General features: G+C 59.0%; 5 protein-coding genes across 5 annotated transcripts; 2 read left to right on the top strand and 3 right to left on the bottom strand.

The window, feature by feature from the left end:
• The first annotated feature begins 131 nt into the window (after window positions 1-131).
• FA10DRAFT_8763 (hypothetical protein) lies at window positions 132-1756 on the top strand. The gene has a single exon (XM_025525751.1). It carries the CDS (start codon window positions 300-302, stop codon window positions 1689-1691), a length of 1392 nt encoding a protein of 463 aa, XP_025380075.1. The 5' UTR covers window positions 132-299; the 3' UTR covers window positions 1692-1756.
• Window positions 1702-3860, bottom strand: FA10DRAFT_263617 (Nop domain-containing protein). Its single transcript, XM_025520293.1, has 3 exons — window positions 3381-3860; window positions 2053-3314; window positions 1702-1970 (listed from the first exon to the last, which is right to left on the bottom strand). Exons 1-3 carry the CDS (start codon window positions 3798-3800, stop codon window positions 1823-1825), a joined length of 1830 nt encoding a protein of 609 aa, XP_025380074.1. The 5' UTR covers window positions 3801-3860; the 3' UTR covers window positions 1702-1822.
• A 59-nt stretch (window positions 3861-3919) lies between these two features.
• On the bottom strand, window positions 3920-4885 carry FA10DRAFT_246883 (S-adenosyl-L-methionine-dependent methyltransferase). The gene is made up of 3 exons (XM_025519431.1): window positions 4610-4885; window positions 4105-4553; window positions 3920-4044 (listed from the first exon to the last, which is right to left on the bottom strand). The coding sequence occupies exons 1-3, from the start codon at window positions 4821-4823 to the stop codon at window positions 3994-3996; spliced, it is 714 nt and encodes a 237-aa protein (XP_025380073.1). The 5' UTR covers window positions 4824-4885; the 3' UTR covers window positions 3920-3993.
• Window positions 4886-5004: 119 nt separating this feature from the next.
• On the top strand, window positions 5005-6152 carry FA10DRAFT_246880 (hypothetical protein; the record flags this gene model as incomplete). The annotated part of the gene is made up of 7 exons (XM_025519430.1): window positions 5005-5119; window positions 5186-5279; window positions 5344-5568; window positions 5646-5656; window positions 5716-5735; window positions 5802-5900; window positions 5957-6152. The coding sequence occupies 7 exons, from the start codon at window positions 5005-5007 to the stop codon at window positions 6074-6076; spliced, it is 684 nt and encodes a 227-aa protein (XP_025380072.1). The 3' UTR covers window positions 6077-6152.
• Window positions 6153-6938: 786 nt separating this feature from the next.
• Window positions 6939-9327, bottom strand: FA10DRAFT_263614 (gamma-glutamyltranspeptidase). Its single transcript, XM_025520292.1, has 3 exons — window positions 7747-9327; window positions 7484-7684; window positions 6939-7401 (listed from the first exon to the last, which is right to left on the bottom strand). The coding sequence occupies exons 1-3, from the start codon at window positions 8957-8959 to the stop codon at window positions 7055-7057; spliced, it is 1761 nt and encodes a 586-aa protein (XP_025380071.1). The 5' UTR covers window positions 8960-9327; the 3' UTR covers window positions 6939-7054.
• Window positions 9328-9420: the final 93 nt, after the last annotated feature.

Raw genomic sequence — 9420 nt, 5'->3', positions numbered from 1 at the left:
TGAGGAGCTAGAAGAGGCTGAGGGAGACGAAGAGGAAGAGAAAGAGGAGATCAAAGAAGAAGAAGAAGAAGAAGAAGAAGAGGAAGTCGAGGAGGAAGAGGAAGGCGAAGAGGAAGAAGAGGAGGAGGAGGACAGTGAAGGGCAGAAGCGAGGTGGGAAAGAAGAGAAAGAGCCTGCGCAGGAAGAGGTGCCTATCGATGAGAGCCTCTTCAAAGCGAGCAAGTGGGCGTCGCTGAAAGGTGAGCAGCTCAGATGACCTGCAGCACATCGAAAGCCACCTCCTGACCACTCGTGCAGGCATGCTGTTGAATCGCACGCTCTACCTGCACTCGCTCTCGCCTCTCCACATTCCCCCTCCTCTTCGACAGCACCGGGGAGGAGGAGGTACGGGACCCCAAGCGGCGGCCAATTCGGTGCTCACCACACAGCAACTCGACATCATTGGCAAGGAACTTAGTTCATATCTCTCGATCCGACTCAACGACTCGCTCCTCATCGCGCCTGCCTCGGAAGAGGGGCCGTCGCGGAGGGCAGAGGGAATCGGCGCAGACCGTCTCAAATCTGTCCAGGCCGGCTTCCTCTCCCTGGAAGAGGGCGAACCTCTGCAGCGCTACCTCTCAGCTGTACGCCAAGCAGACGAAGACGACGATGCGGAGAATGAGCGCGAGCAAGGGCAGCGCAGAATGGCCTGGGCCATCGAGATCCAGATCAAGGCTGCGCCCGTGTTCCTGCCCAGCGGCCGCATGAGGGACCGCAGGGTCGAGCTGGCCCACCTCGTCTTTCTGCCCGGCGCAAGGAAAAACCACTATCCGCTGGTGCTGTCCAAGGCGCCTTCTGCGTCTGCGCTCACTTCCACGTCGGCCGACGACATCGACGGTGCCACGGCCGCGGCTGCCTCGAGCCTGACGGCGCGCGCGCTCATCGCGCATGCATTCGACTACATGTCGAAGCGCTTCGACTGTCGCCTCACATCGAGCACTGCTCTGTCCTCTTTGCGAGGCCCCAACATGGTCCGGCTGGCCGAGGCAATTCTCTCCTCGACATATGCACAGATCCAGCGGAGGAGGGACGATTTGGACGAGGAGGACCGACCGTCGCCCCCCGTCGAGCTCACCTTTGCCCTGCCCAACCAGGTCCTCGTCGACGAGGCAAGCAACAAGCGCAAGCGCGGACCCAACCCCCGGCTCGCCACCCTGTCGCTAACGGTACCCTGGCGCATCTGCAGGCAGCTCCTTGTGCAGGAGGAGGCGAATGGCGAGGCCGTCACCCAACGCAAGCGGCTGCTGCTACCTGCGCTGGCACGCTACGTGGAAGAGCACACATCTATCAGCACGGATCAGCTCTCGCTCGTCCGAATGTCCATCGCAGCTGTTTCCATTGGCTCGCCACTCAGCGGAGGCGGGCTGACGACGATTGCGATGGCAGCAGGAGCAGGAGCGGGAGGAGAAACAGAAGCGGTGGCGACAGAGATGAGCTCAAACACCTTTTCGGAACCGACCAGGACGACGGGCTCAGGCGCCCCATCCCTGGGCGTCCGACTCAAGATAGCGCCCCTGAAGCTGCCCGACGTTGCCTCGTCCTTTGCCGCAGACGACGATCGGCCTGGGGTCTCAATTAAAGACGTGGACTCGTGGCGCATCCAAGACGTCTTGACAGAGCTCCTCGATGCGGCCGTCAGGGAGTCATGGTAGCGGACATGATGTGTTTTGCAATTGTATTAGTAGCAAAAAGGAAGAAAGGAAGAGGAGAGGAAGGGCAAGGAGCATTGCTGTAGAATACATCATTGGTAGTGAAAGGGAGGAGACGGTGAGGGCGACGGCGGTCAGTCGCTCGTCTTTTGTTTCTTGTTGGCTGGCAGTGAGGAAGGAGGGCCCATTGAGCTGCCGTTGCTGGTCGACGACCCAGGAAGCGCGCTCGCACCTCCTCCCTTGGTGACCGAGGGCGCGAGTGAGAACATGCCTTGCTGGAACCTGATGAAGAAGAGGTCAGTCAGTCAACAGGAATGGACTCGAGAAGAAAGGCAAGGGGAGGAAGCCTGAAAGAAGAACGCACCATTTTGCATTTGCCTCCTGCACCTTTTTCTGCCGCGATGGATCGACGAGCTCGATTCCCTGCACGGGCGTAAAAGCCAACGACGATGCCGTGCCCGAGCTCGTGTCGTCTGCGCCTCCTGCAGCGTCTGGCAGCCGCAGCCCGCCCGCACCACCACCGCCACGGAGCTGATCGAGGCGCGTCTGGTTCCTCTTCGACATCTTTGCCTTGCTCCTCGCCTCGCCCGCCTGCGCCCTGATCCTGCCCGTATTGCTCGAGGAGCCAGCCATGCCGAGGCCAATGACCTCGTCAAATGCGCCGCTCTCTTCCTCCGCTTCGCCAAACTTGACACGGTTCTGCATCTTCCGAAGCTCAGTCATACCCATGGCCTCCTTTGCCTTTCTCGCCCGCCTTCCTCCTCGCCGCTTCTTGTTGCCGCTTCCTTCCTGTGGAACAGGCAAGGCCTTTGTCATCTTTGACGGTGGTGGCTCCTGCAGCTTCTCCAGCTTCTGCGTCAGTTCCTGCGCTAGCCGTGCGCCATAGGTTCCCAGTCGGTCGCTGTGGCCTGCATCGACGCGGGCAGCGAGCACGGCCTTTGCCGAGACAATTCGAGCGGCCTGTCGGTGGTATTCCTCGGGCGTGTTCTGGATGAGCGGGCACTGGATGATGAAGCCCTGTGGCTTGCCCCCATGCGCAGTCGAGAAGCCCGTGGGCGCCTTTCGCGACGCGCCAAGCAGGATCAGATTGCACGCTGGGATCTTGCTCAGCCCTGTCAGACCACCAGAGATACCGAGAAGCTTGGTGGCGACCCTAGTGCCCACAACGGCCGACAGGTTGGGCGCAATGATCGTCATTCTCGACTCGACGTAGTTGAGAATCTTTCGCCGGGCCTCCTCGAGCTCGAACACGACCTTGCACGCCTCGTCTACGCGCCGCCACGCTGCCTCGTCGAGCTTTTTCCCCTTGGACGTGGCAGCAGTCATGTTGATGACGACGACAGTACCGTGGGGAAGAATCTTGTCGAGCTGCACCTTGCTCAGCTCCTCCTCGTCATTGCCGATTGCCTGCACCGTCTGGACAAACTCCCACGGGTTGGGGATCAGCGACTCGAGCTCGGGGAAGCGCGGTGCATAGTGATCGCGGATGAACTTGTGGACGACCATGATGTCATTGTCAACATCAACGGCCAGGTTATTGCCTCTGACGATCAGCCGGTACTCGGGCGATTCCTCGAGGATGCCGCTGATGTCGGGTTCGCTCAGCGAAGAGTAGTGCTCGATGGCCTGCGGATCGGGCATGCAACGGGTCAGGTATCTCTGGATTGGATATAATGCACCGACAGCACTCACCTCGAGGGTCTCTCGCATCTTTGTGCTGCCCATGAGCTTGCTCACACTCGACACGCTCTCAACGTTTTCCGGGCCAAGATCCATCTTTTCGACGTCGTCCTCTGTCATTTCGTCCGTCGGGCGTATAGCATTCTTGGCCAGCTGCCTCTGCCCGCCCTGGCCTTCGCCATCAACAGCCATGCCGTCCTCTTCGTCCTCATCGCCACCCTCCAGATCGTCGAGGTCTTCGTCCCTCATCTCGCCCCATCCATCATTTTCGTCGTCGTCCTTGTCGCCGCCACCTTTCCCAGCATGGCCATTCTGCCTTCCGTTGGTTCCATTGACCCTCGCGCCCGTCTCTTGGGACGCGGATGCTTCGCCGTCAGATGCCCCGCCGTCGGAGCCAAAGTCAGCCAGGAGCTCGTCTGCAAAAGACGCCATCGTCCAGTCCGAAGCAGCGGCAATAAGGCCTTGAATCGATGGAAGATGGGGAAGAGCTGATAGAAAAATGGAAAATCAAACGCGACCAACTTTTCCGACAGGCTGTTTGTTGCTTGCTTCTTCTCTTTGAGTGGAGGAGGGAAGATGATGAATGGCAATGCGAGAAGCTGATGGTGATAATGATACAATACATTCATGTCTTCCGAAAGGCAGCCGTGGTAGTTGTCGAGCCCTTTTGCCCACCCTGGGGTCAGATAGAGGCGTCAGTGTTGCGATCAACGTCACTTTGTAGAGTCGTACTTACAAAAGAGAAGCTCGGCGTGGGAACGACGTGGTGGACCTGGAAGCCTTGCTCGAAGATGAGCCTGAGCTCTTGCTCAGTGAAGTTGCACGAGGTGATGACGAAAAGGGTACCGGGCTTGCAGATCCGTGCCACGCTGCTTGCATAGCGTTTCACAGGATCCTCGGAGGAGTCCTTTGCCTTTGAGAGGGCAATGGCATCAAGAGTGCCCTTGTCGCAGATGAGGTCCCAACCGCCGTCGTGCACCGCCTTGAGCCTCTGGATATTGGCGTCGTCGAGAAAATCGTACACCTCAAAGCCAATGTCGCAGCACGCTGGACCGCGCTTATCGGCGATCCGCTTCGAGAGCTGTATTGATGATGGCGAGTAGTCGATGCCCAGCATGCGCGACGGTTCTGTCAAGGGTGGCTCCATCTCGGCAAGGGCAAAGAGCAGATGACCATTGCCTGTGCCTGAACCACGATTCAGCGACATGCTCCTTGTACACACCAATACATCAGCCACACACCTAGGTCGAGTACTGTGGGCTGTTCTGCGATGCCATCGCCCTCGTTTCTCTCTTCATCGAGGTAGTCAACCATCCTCTCGACCGCCTCTTCGCCGAACCACACCTCTCCCTCGTCGCCAATCTCGGCATAGGTCTTCAATTCCCGCTCATAGGTCGAGTCCCAGTACTCCTTTGTGCCTAACTTGGACTCGGGCAGCGCTTCGACGTCTGCCATCCTTCCTTTTCCTCTTCTTCTCAAGGCCCTTGTCCGCGGAGATCACAAAAAGAGAAGTCGAGCAGCCCGGAAGTGGAAGAAAAAATACAATTCCAATTCGTCCCCTTTGAGTTCTGGCGCAGCGTGTCTCTTTCTGGCCCGAGCACTGCGCATCTTTCTTCCCGGTTCACCCATCAGCGTCATGTCTATTCCCACGCCGCAGAGGGACTCGGTGCAGGAGGCGGTAGAGGAGGGGCCGAGCCGATATGCTGCGTTTGCCATGCGTCTGAGGACGCTCATCACTGCCTCCAGTCGATGTGAGTCTATCGCGTCTGCATGCTTGCGGTCGTCCTGCGAGATTGAGTGAAGACCGGTTTGTGTAGACATCGCCTACTCTTCCGACATTGGCGAGGCTTTCCGCCCATTGACGAATCCCAACTTTGTGCGCGCCGCCTACGGCATCTCTTGGACGTACATGTGAGCTTCCAACATGCTTGCTTCCCCCTTTGAGAAGCAAGACGACTCAAAGACATAAACACAGCCTCGGAGATGTCGGCTACGCCGGCTATCGGGCCAACCAAGAGTACCTCCAGATCGAGGAGAAGGGCGTCGATGCCCTCTCGCCTGCGCAAAAGGCCGAACTGAGAAAGCGCCAGCTCGAGGCCGAGCAGCAGGGACTTGCAACACCCAAGCTTGGCGAAGTGGGCCAAGCCACCCATGTCGGCCTGATCATGGCGAGAAGAGCCGTCTTTCAGAGCATTGCCAGGTAAGTCACTTCAGTGGCAGCTGCCCTTGTGTCCGGTTCATTAATCACAATTGTCTCCGTCTCTTTGTGCTTTGCAGCATGGCCCTTCGTGAGTCTGTGCGCCTCCATGCGACAATATCCTGCTAATGATTCCCCTCGGATTCAAAGCTGCTTTCACCATTCACAGCGTGAGTTGGGCCAGCATTGCGTAATACATTTTGGCAAGGCTGACTTATGTTCGATGTGCTGCTCAGATCGTGCGGTATTCTGCGCCCATCTTTGCCAAGGCAAAGAGCCAACGACTTCGAGGCGCAGGCCCTACCGTGGCTGGTCTGGCCTTCGTGCCCGCCCTTGTGAGTTGCTTTAGCTTGTCAAGGTAGGAAGAGATGATACTGAAGAAGATTTGAAGCCCTATCTGTTCGACAAGCCCGTCGAGCATGTCATCGACACGGCATTCGATTGGATTGAGGACCGGCTCCCTCGATCGGCCAGCAGCGGCGACAAAGAGAAGAAGGAGAAGAAAGAGTAGGTGTCTGCGGACCCGTCTCCCCCCCACAGACCATTGCTCTCTACTGGATGTCCTTCGTGCGTGCAAGCAATGTCATACAGTTCCGTCCCTGCAATGTCCACTGTTCGTCCTTTGTTTGATCAGCCTTTTCTGACATTCTTCTTTGTCTTTCTCAAGAAGCGGCGACACGCAGAGTCCCGAGGATCGTGAGAGGCAAAGCGCAGCTGCTTTGCTACCGCACGGTATGGCCTCCAAGGCCACCATTGTTGGCATCGGCGTCGACCTGCTCTATCTCCCACGCCTGCGCCAGCTCATCGCGCGCCACGCCCGGCGGGTGCAGCACTCACTGCCCTCGTCTGCGGCCGCGCATTCAGCCCCAGCGGCAGCAACGACTATCGCGGCGAGCAGGCTGGCGCGTCGGGTCCTGCACGACGCCGAGCTCGACGAGCTGCGTGCGCGTTCCTCTTCTTCATCTTCTTCTTCTTCATCTCCTTCTTCACAAAAAGGCCTCGACGACGAAGCGGCTCAGCTGCGATACCTCGCTGTCCGGTAAGAGTCTCTACCTCTTTCCCTTTCGGTCCTACTCTTTCTCACTGCTGATGTTCTCTGGACGAGGCAGCTGGACAGCAAAGGAGGCCGCCTTCAAGGCCCTCTACCCGCGCTTTGCGACGAGGGAAACGACGAGCTGGCACGATGCCCTCGTTCTCGGCCGGCCAAAACCAAGCTTCGCCTACTCCGATAGGCTCCAGCGGGCCTTTGCAGCTGCAGCTGCAGCAGAGGGCGGCGGAAAGAAGCTGCCCAAGCTGCACCTGAGCGTGAGCCACGACGGCGACTACGTCGTGAGCTACGTCGTGGCCGAGGAGAACGACGACTAGGAGGCCAAAAGTCCCTTTTGCTTTTCGTATCGCATTGCGCACAACATTCATCTATAGAAGTATTGGCTGTGCTGTACTATACTTGTATGATCAATTGTTGTGTACTGTACTATAGCCCGCAGGTTCAGACCTGCGCAATCGCATTTCCATCGCCCCTGGGATCGCTGCCGGCGACCCAGACCTTTCTCCCAGAGCCGGCGTCATTGGCGCGCATGATGACCTGTCCACGGCCGAATTGGTCGCGCTTGTCCCAGCCGTGGACCTGCACGATTGTGTGGCCCTTTTGGCGGAGCTCCTCTGCGACGCTATCGGCGATGCCCTCTTCGAGATAGACGGTCGAGTCGATTGGACCCTTGTCGCGCATGCCTGTGCCGATGCAGAACCGGGGCGCGTCGAGGGCCGCCTGTGGCGTGTGGCCGCGCAGGATGTTGAGCAGCACCTGGATCTGGCCCTGGGGCTGCATGAAGCCTCCTGTGAGGGACAAAAGTAATATAGGTCACATGAGCGACTGCTTGCTTCTTGGCGAAGGGAAGGTCAGCAAGCAACGACTGACCCATGACACCAAAGGAAAGGAACAGCTCCGGCTTTCCGTCCTCAGCCCGCCTCGTCGCCATGGCGGGGATGATGGTGTGATACGGCCGCTTGCTCGGCGCGACACAGTTCGGGTGCGCCGGGTCCATCTTGAAGTCGCTGCCGCGGTTCTGCAGCGTGAAGCCGCAGTCCTTGGGAACGATGCACGAGCCGAAGCCAGTATCTGTTTTTTGCAAGGTAAGCCACGAAGAAGAACACAAGCGGGGGAGAACAGAAGAAACGCACAGTTGGACATGATAAACGAGCACGCATTGCCCTGGCCATCCGTCACGCTGAAATAGACGGTGTTGGACGAGCTCTCCGGGTTGCCGTGGGCGATGTGGACGAGCTTCTTGGGATCAAAGATTTTGGATTGTTCATCGAGGTACTTGTCGCTCAGCATCGATTCCACTCGGTCCAGGCCGCCATGGGCCGGGTCGCAGACCCACTGGTGGGCGTCTGCAAAGCCGAAGCGGAGGGCCTCAATGAGCGTGTGCAAGTACTCGGCGGAGTTGTGCTCCATCTTTGCCACGTCGCCGATCTTTCCCTGTCGACGGAGCGAGTCAATGACGCCCAAACCAACAAGAGCGACGAGGCCCTGGCCGTTGGGAGGGCATTCATGGAGCGTGACGCCGTCGTGCGCATTCGGGCTTGAGGCGCCGTACTCGTAGGAGATGGGCGTGATCTCTTCGCTGCCAACCTCGGCGTGCTTGGCCAGGTCCTCGAGCTCCATCAGGCCGCCCTTCTGCTTGAGGACGTCGACGATGGCCTGGGCAATCCTGCCCTTGTAGTAGCCGTCTTTGCCCTTGATGGCCACCTCGCGAAAGGTCCTTGCGAGGTTGGGCATGCGCATAATCTCGCCCTGCTTGGGCGCCCGCTTGCTGCCCGGCAGCATCATTTCGTCGCCGTTGGGTGACGCAGCCTTGATCTTTGCCTCGCTGGCCACCCAGGCCTTGGACGTGATCTCATGGACGGGATAGCCGCCGTCTGCGAGCCGGATCGCGGGTGCAAGAATTTCTTCGAGCGTCAGCTTGCCCGAGCCAAACTTCTCCACCGTATCGACCCAGGAAGCGGCTGCGCCGGGGACGGTGACGGAGTGCACGCTCTGCAGCCCAATGCCGTCGGTCACGCCTGCCTTTTTGAGCGAGTCGAGCGACATGGCGGCGGGGGAGCGGCCGCTGGCGTTGAGACCCCTGACCTGGCGCTTCTCGGCGTCCCAAAAGAGGCAAAAGGCGTCGCCACCGATGCCCGTGCTGCACGGCTCCGTCACGTTGAGGGCGGCGGCGACGGCCACGGCAGCATCGGCAGCGTTGCCTCCCTGCTCCAGTATGCTGATGCCCGCCGACGAGGCCAGGGGCTGCGAAGAGGCCACGACACCGCGGGTGCCCATCACCGTCGATCGACGGGAGTGGAAGGGCCCCATTCCAAACGGGTTTAATGAAGGGTGGGGCGACGCCATTGCTGCCAGTCTTCTTCTTCTTGTCCGTCTCGAGGTCGGGGTCGGAGTCGTGGTCGGAGGCGAAGGCGGGGGAGTTGGGTGCAGGTTATATACAACAAAACTCTTCGCACCCCCACGCTGGACTTGCTGACGCCTCTGCTCTGATAAGGCCGGCGATTAACCACTTGGCCGAAGCGACCGCTGTGGAGAAACTCAACCCTTTTCGTCCTTCTTGGCTACTACTACTAGCTGCTGCTGCTGCTGCCCGCTTCTCCCTCAGTCTGTGCGAAAACTCTGTGTAGCGCCGCACGCCTTTCTTCTTTTTGCCTGGGTGCCCCCGCTGTCTGCCCTTTCCATTCGCGCGCAAAGCCGAGGAAGCCGGATGAAGCTCCACTTTGTGCAGAACGCACAGGCGCTATTTTTCCGGTGTCGCCCCGTATCATCTAAGCTTGACTGTATAGGAAAATCGTGACTGCTCTGCT

This window comes from Acaromyces ingoldii (genome assembly GCF_003144295.1).
Source record: "Acaromyces ingoldii strain MCA 4198 unplaced genomic scaffold FA10scaffold_1, whole genome shotgun sequence".
Taxonomy (NCBI): domain Eukaryota; kingdom Fungi; phylum Basidiomycota; class Exobasidiomycetes; order Exobasidiales; family Cryptobasidiaceae; genus Acaromyces; species Acaromyces ingoldii.
Note: the sequence above shows the minus strand (reverse complement) of the source record. Positions and strands in the feature narration are given on the sequence as shown.

Coding starts and splice junctions, on each gene's coding strand:
- FA10DRAFT_8763 (XM_025525751.1), top strand. CDS start 300: ATGCTGTTGAATCGCACGCTCTACCTGCACTCGCTCTCGCCTCTCCAC.
- FA10DRAFT_263617 (XM_025520293.1), bottom strand. CDS start 3,800: ATGGCGTCTTTTGCAGACGAGCTCCTGGCTGACTTTGGCTCCGACGGC. Junction 3,315..3,380: donor AGATGCGAGAGACCCTCGAG/GTGAGTGCTGTC, acceptor CCCGATCCGCAG/GCCATCGAGCACTACTCTTC. Junction 1,971..2,052: donor CAGGAGGCAAATGCAAAATG/GTGCGTTCTTCT, acceptor CTTCTTCATCAG/GTTCCAGCAAGGCATGTTCT.
- FA10DRAFT_246883 (XM_025519431.1), bottom strand. CDS start 4,823: ATGGCAGACGTCGAAGCGCTGCCCGAGTCCAAGTTAGGCACAAAGGAG. Junction 4,554..4,609: donor GCCCACAGTACTCGACCTAG/GTGTGTGGCTGA, acceptor ATCGTGGTTCAG/GCACAGGCAATGGTCATCTG. Junction 4,045..4,104: donor CCACGCCGAGCTTCTCTTTT/GTAAGTACGACT, acceptor ATCTGACCCCAG/GGTGGGCAAAAGGGCTCGAC.
- FA10DRAFT_263614 (XM_025520292.1), bottom strand. CDS start 8,959: ATGGCGTCGCCCCACCCTTCATTAAACCCGTTTGGAATGGGGCCCTTC. Junction 7,685..7,746: donor CTCGTTTATCATGTCCAACT/GTGCGTTTCTTC, acceptor TGCAAAAAACAG/ATACTGGCTTCGGCTCGTGC. Junction 7,402..7,483: donor CCTTTCCTTTGGTGTCATGG/GTCAGTCGTTGC, acceptor TGTCCCTCACAG/GAGGCTTCATGCAGCCCCAG.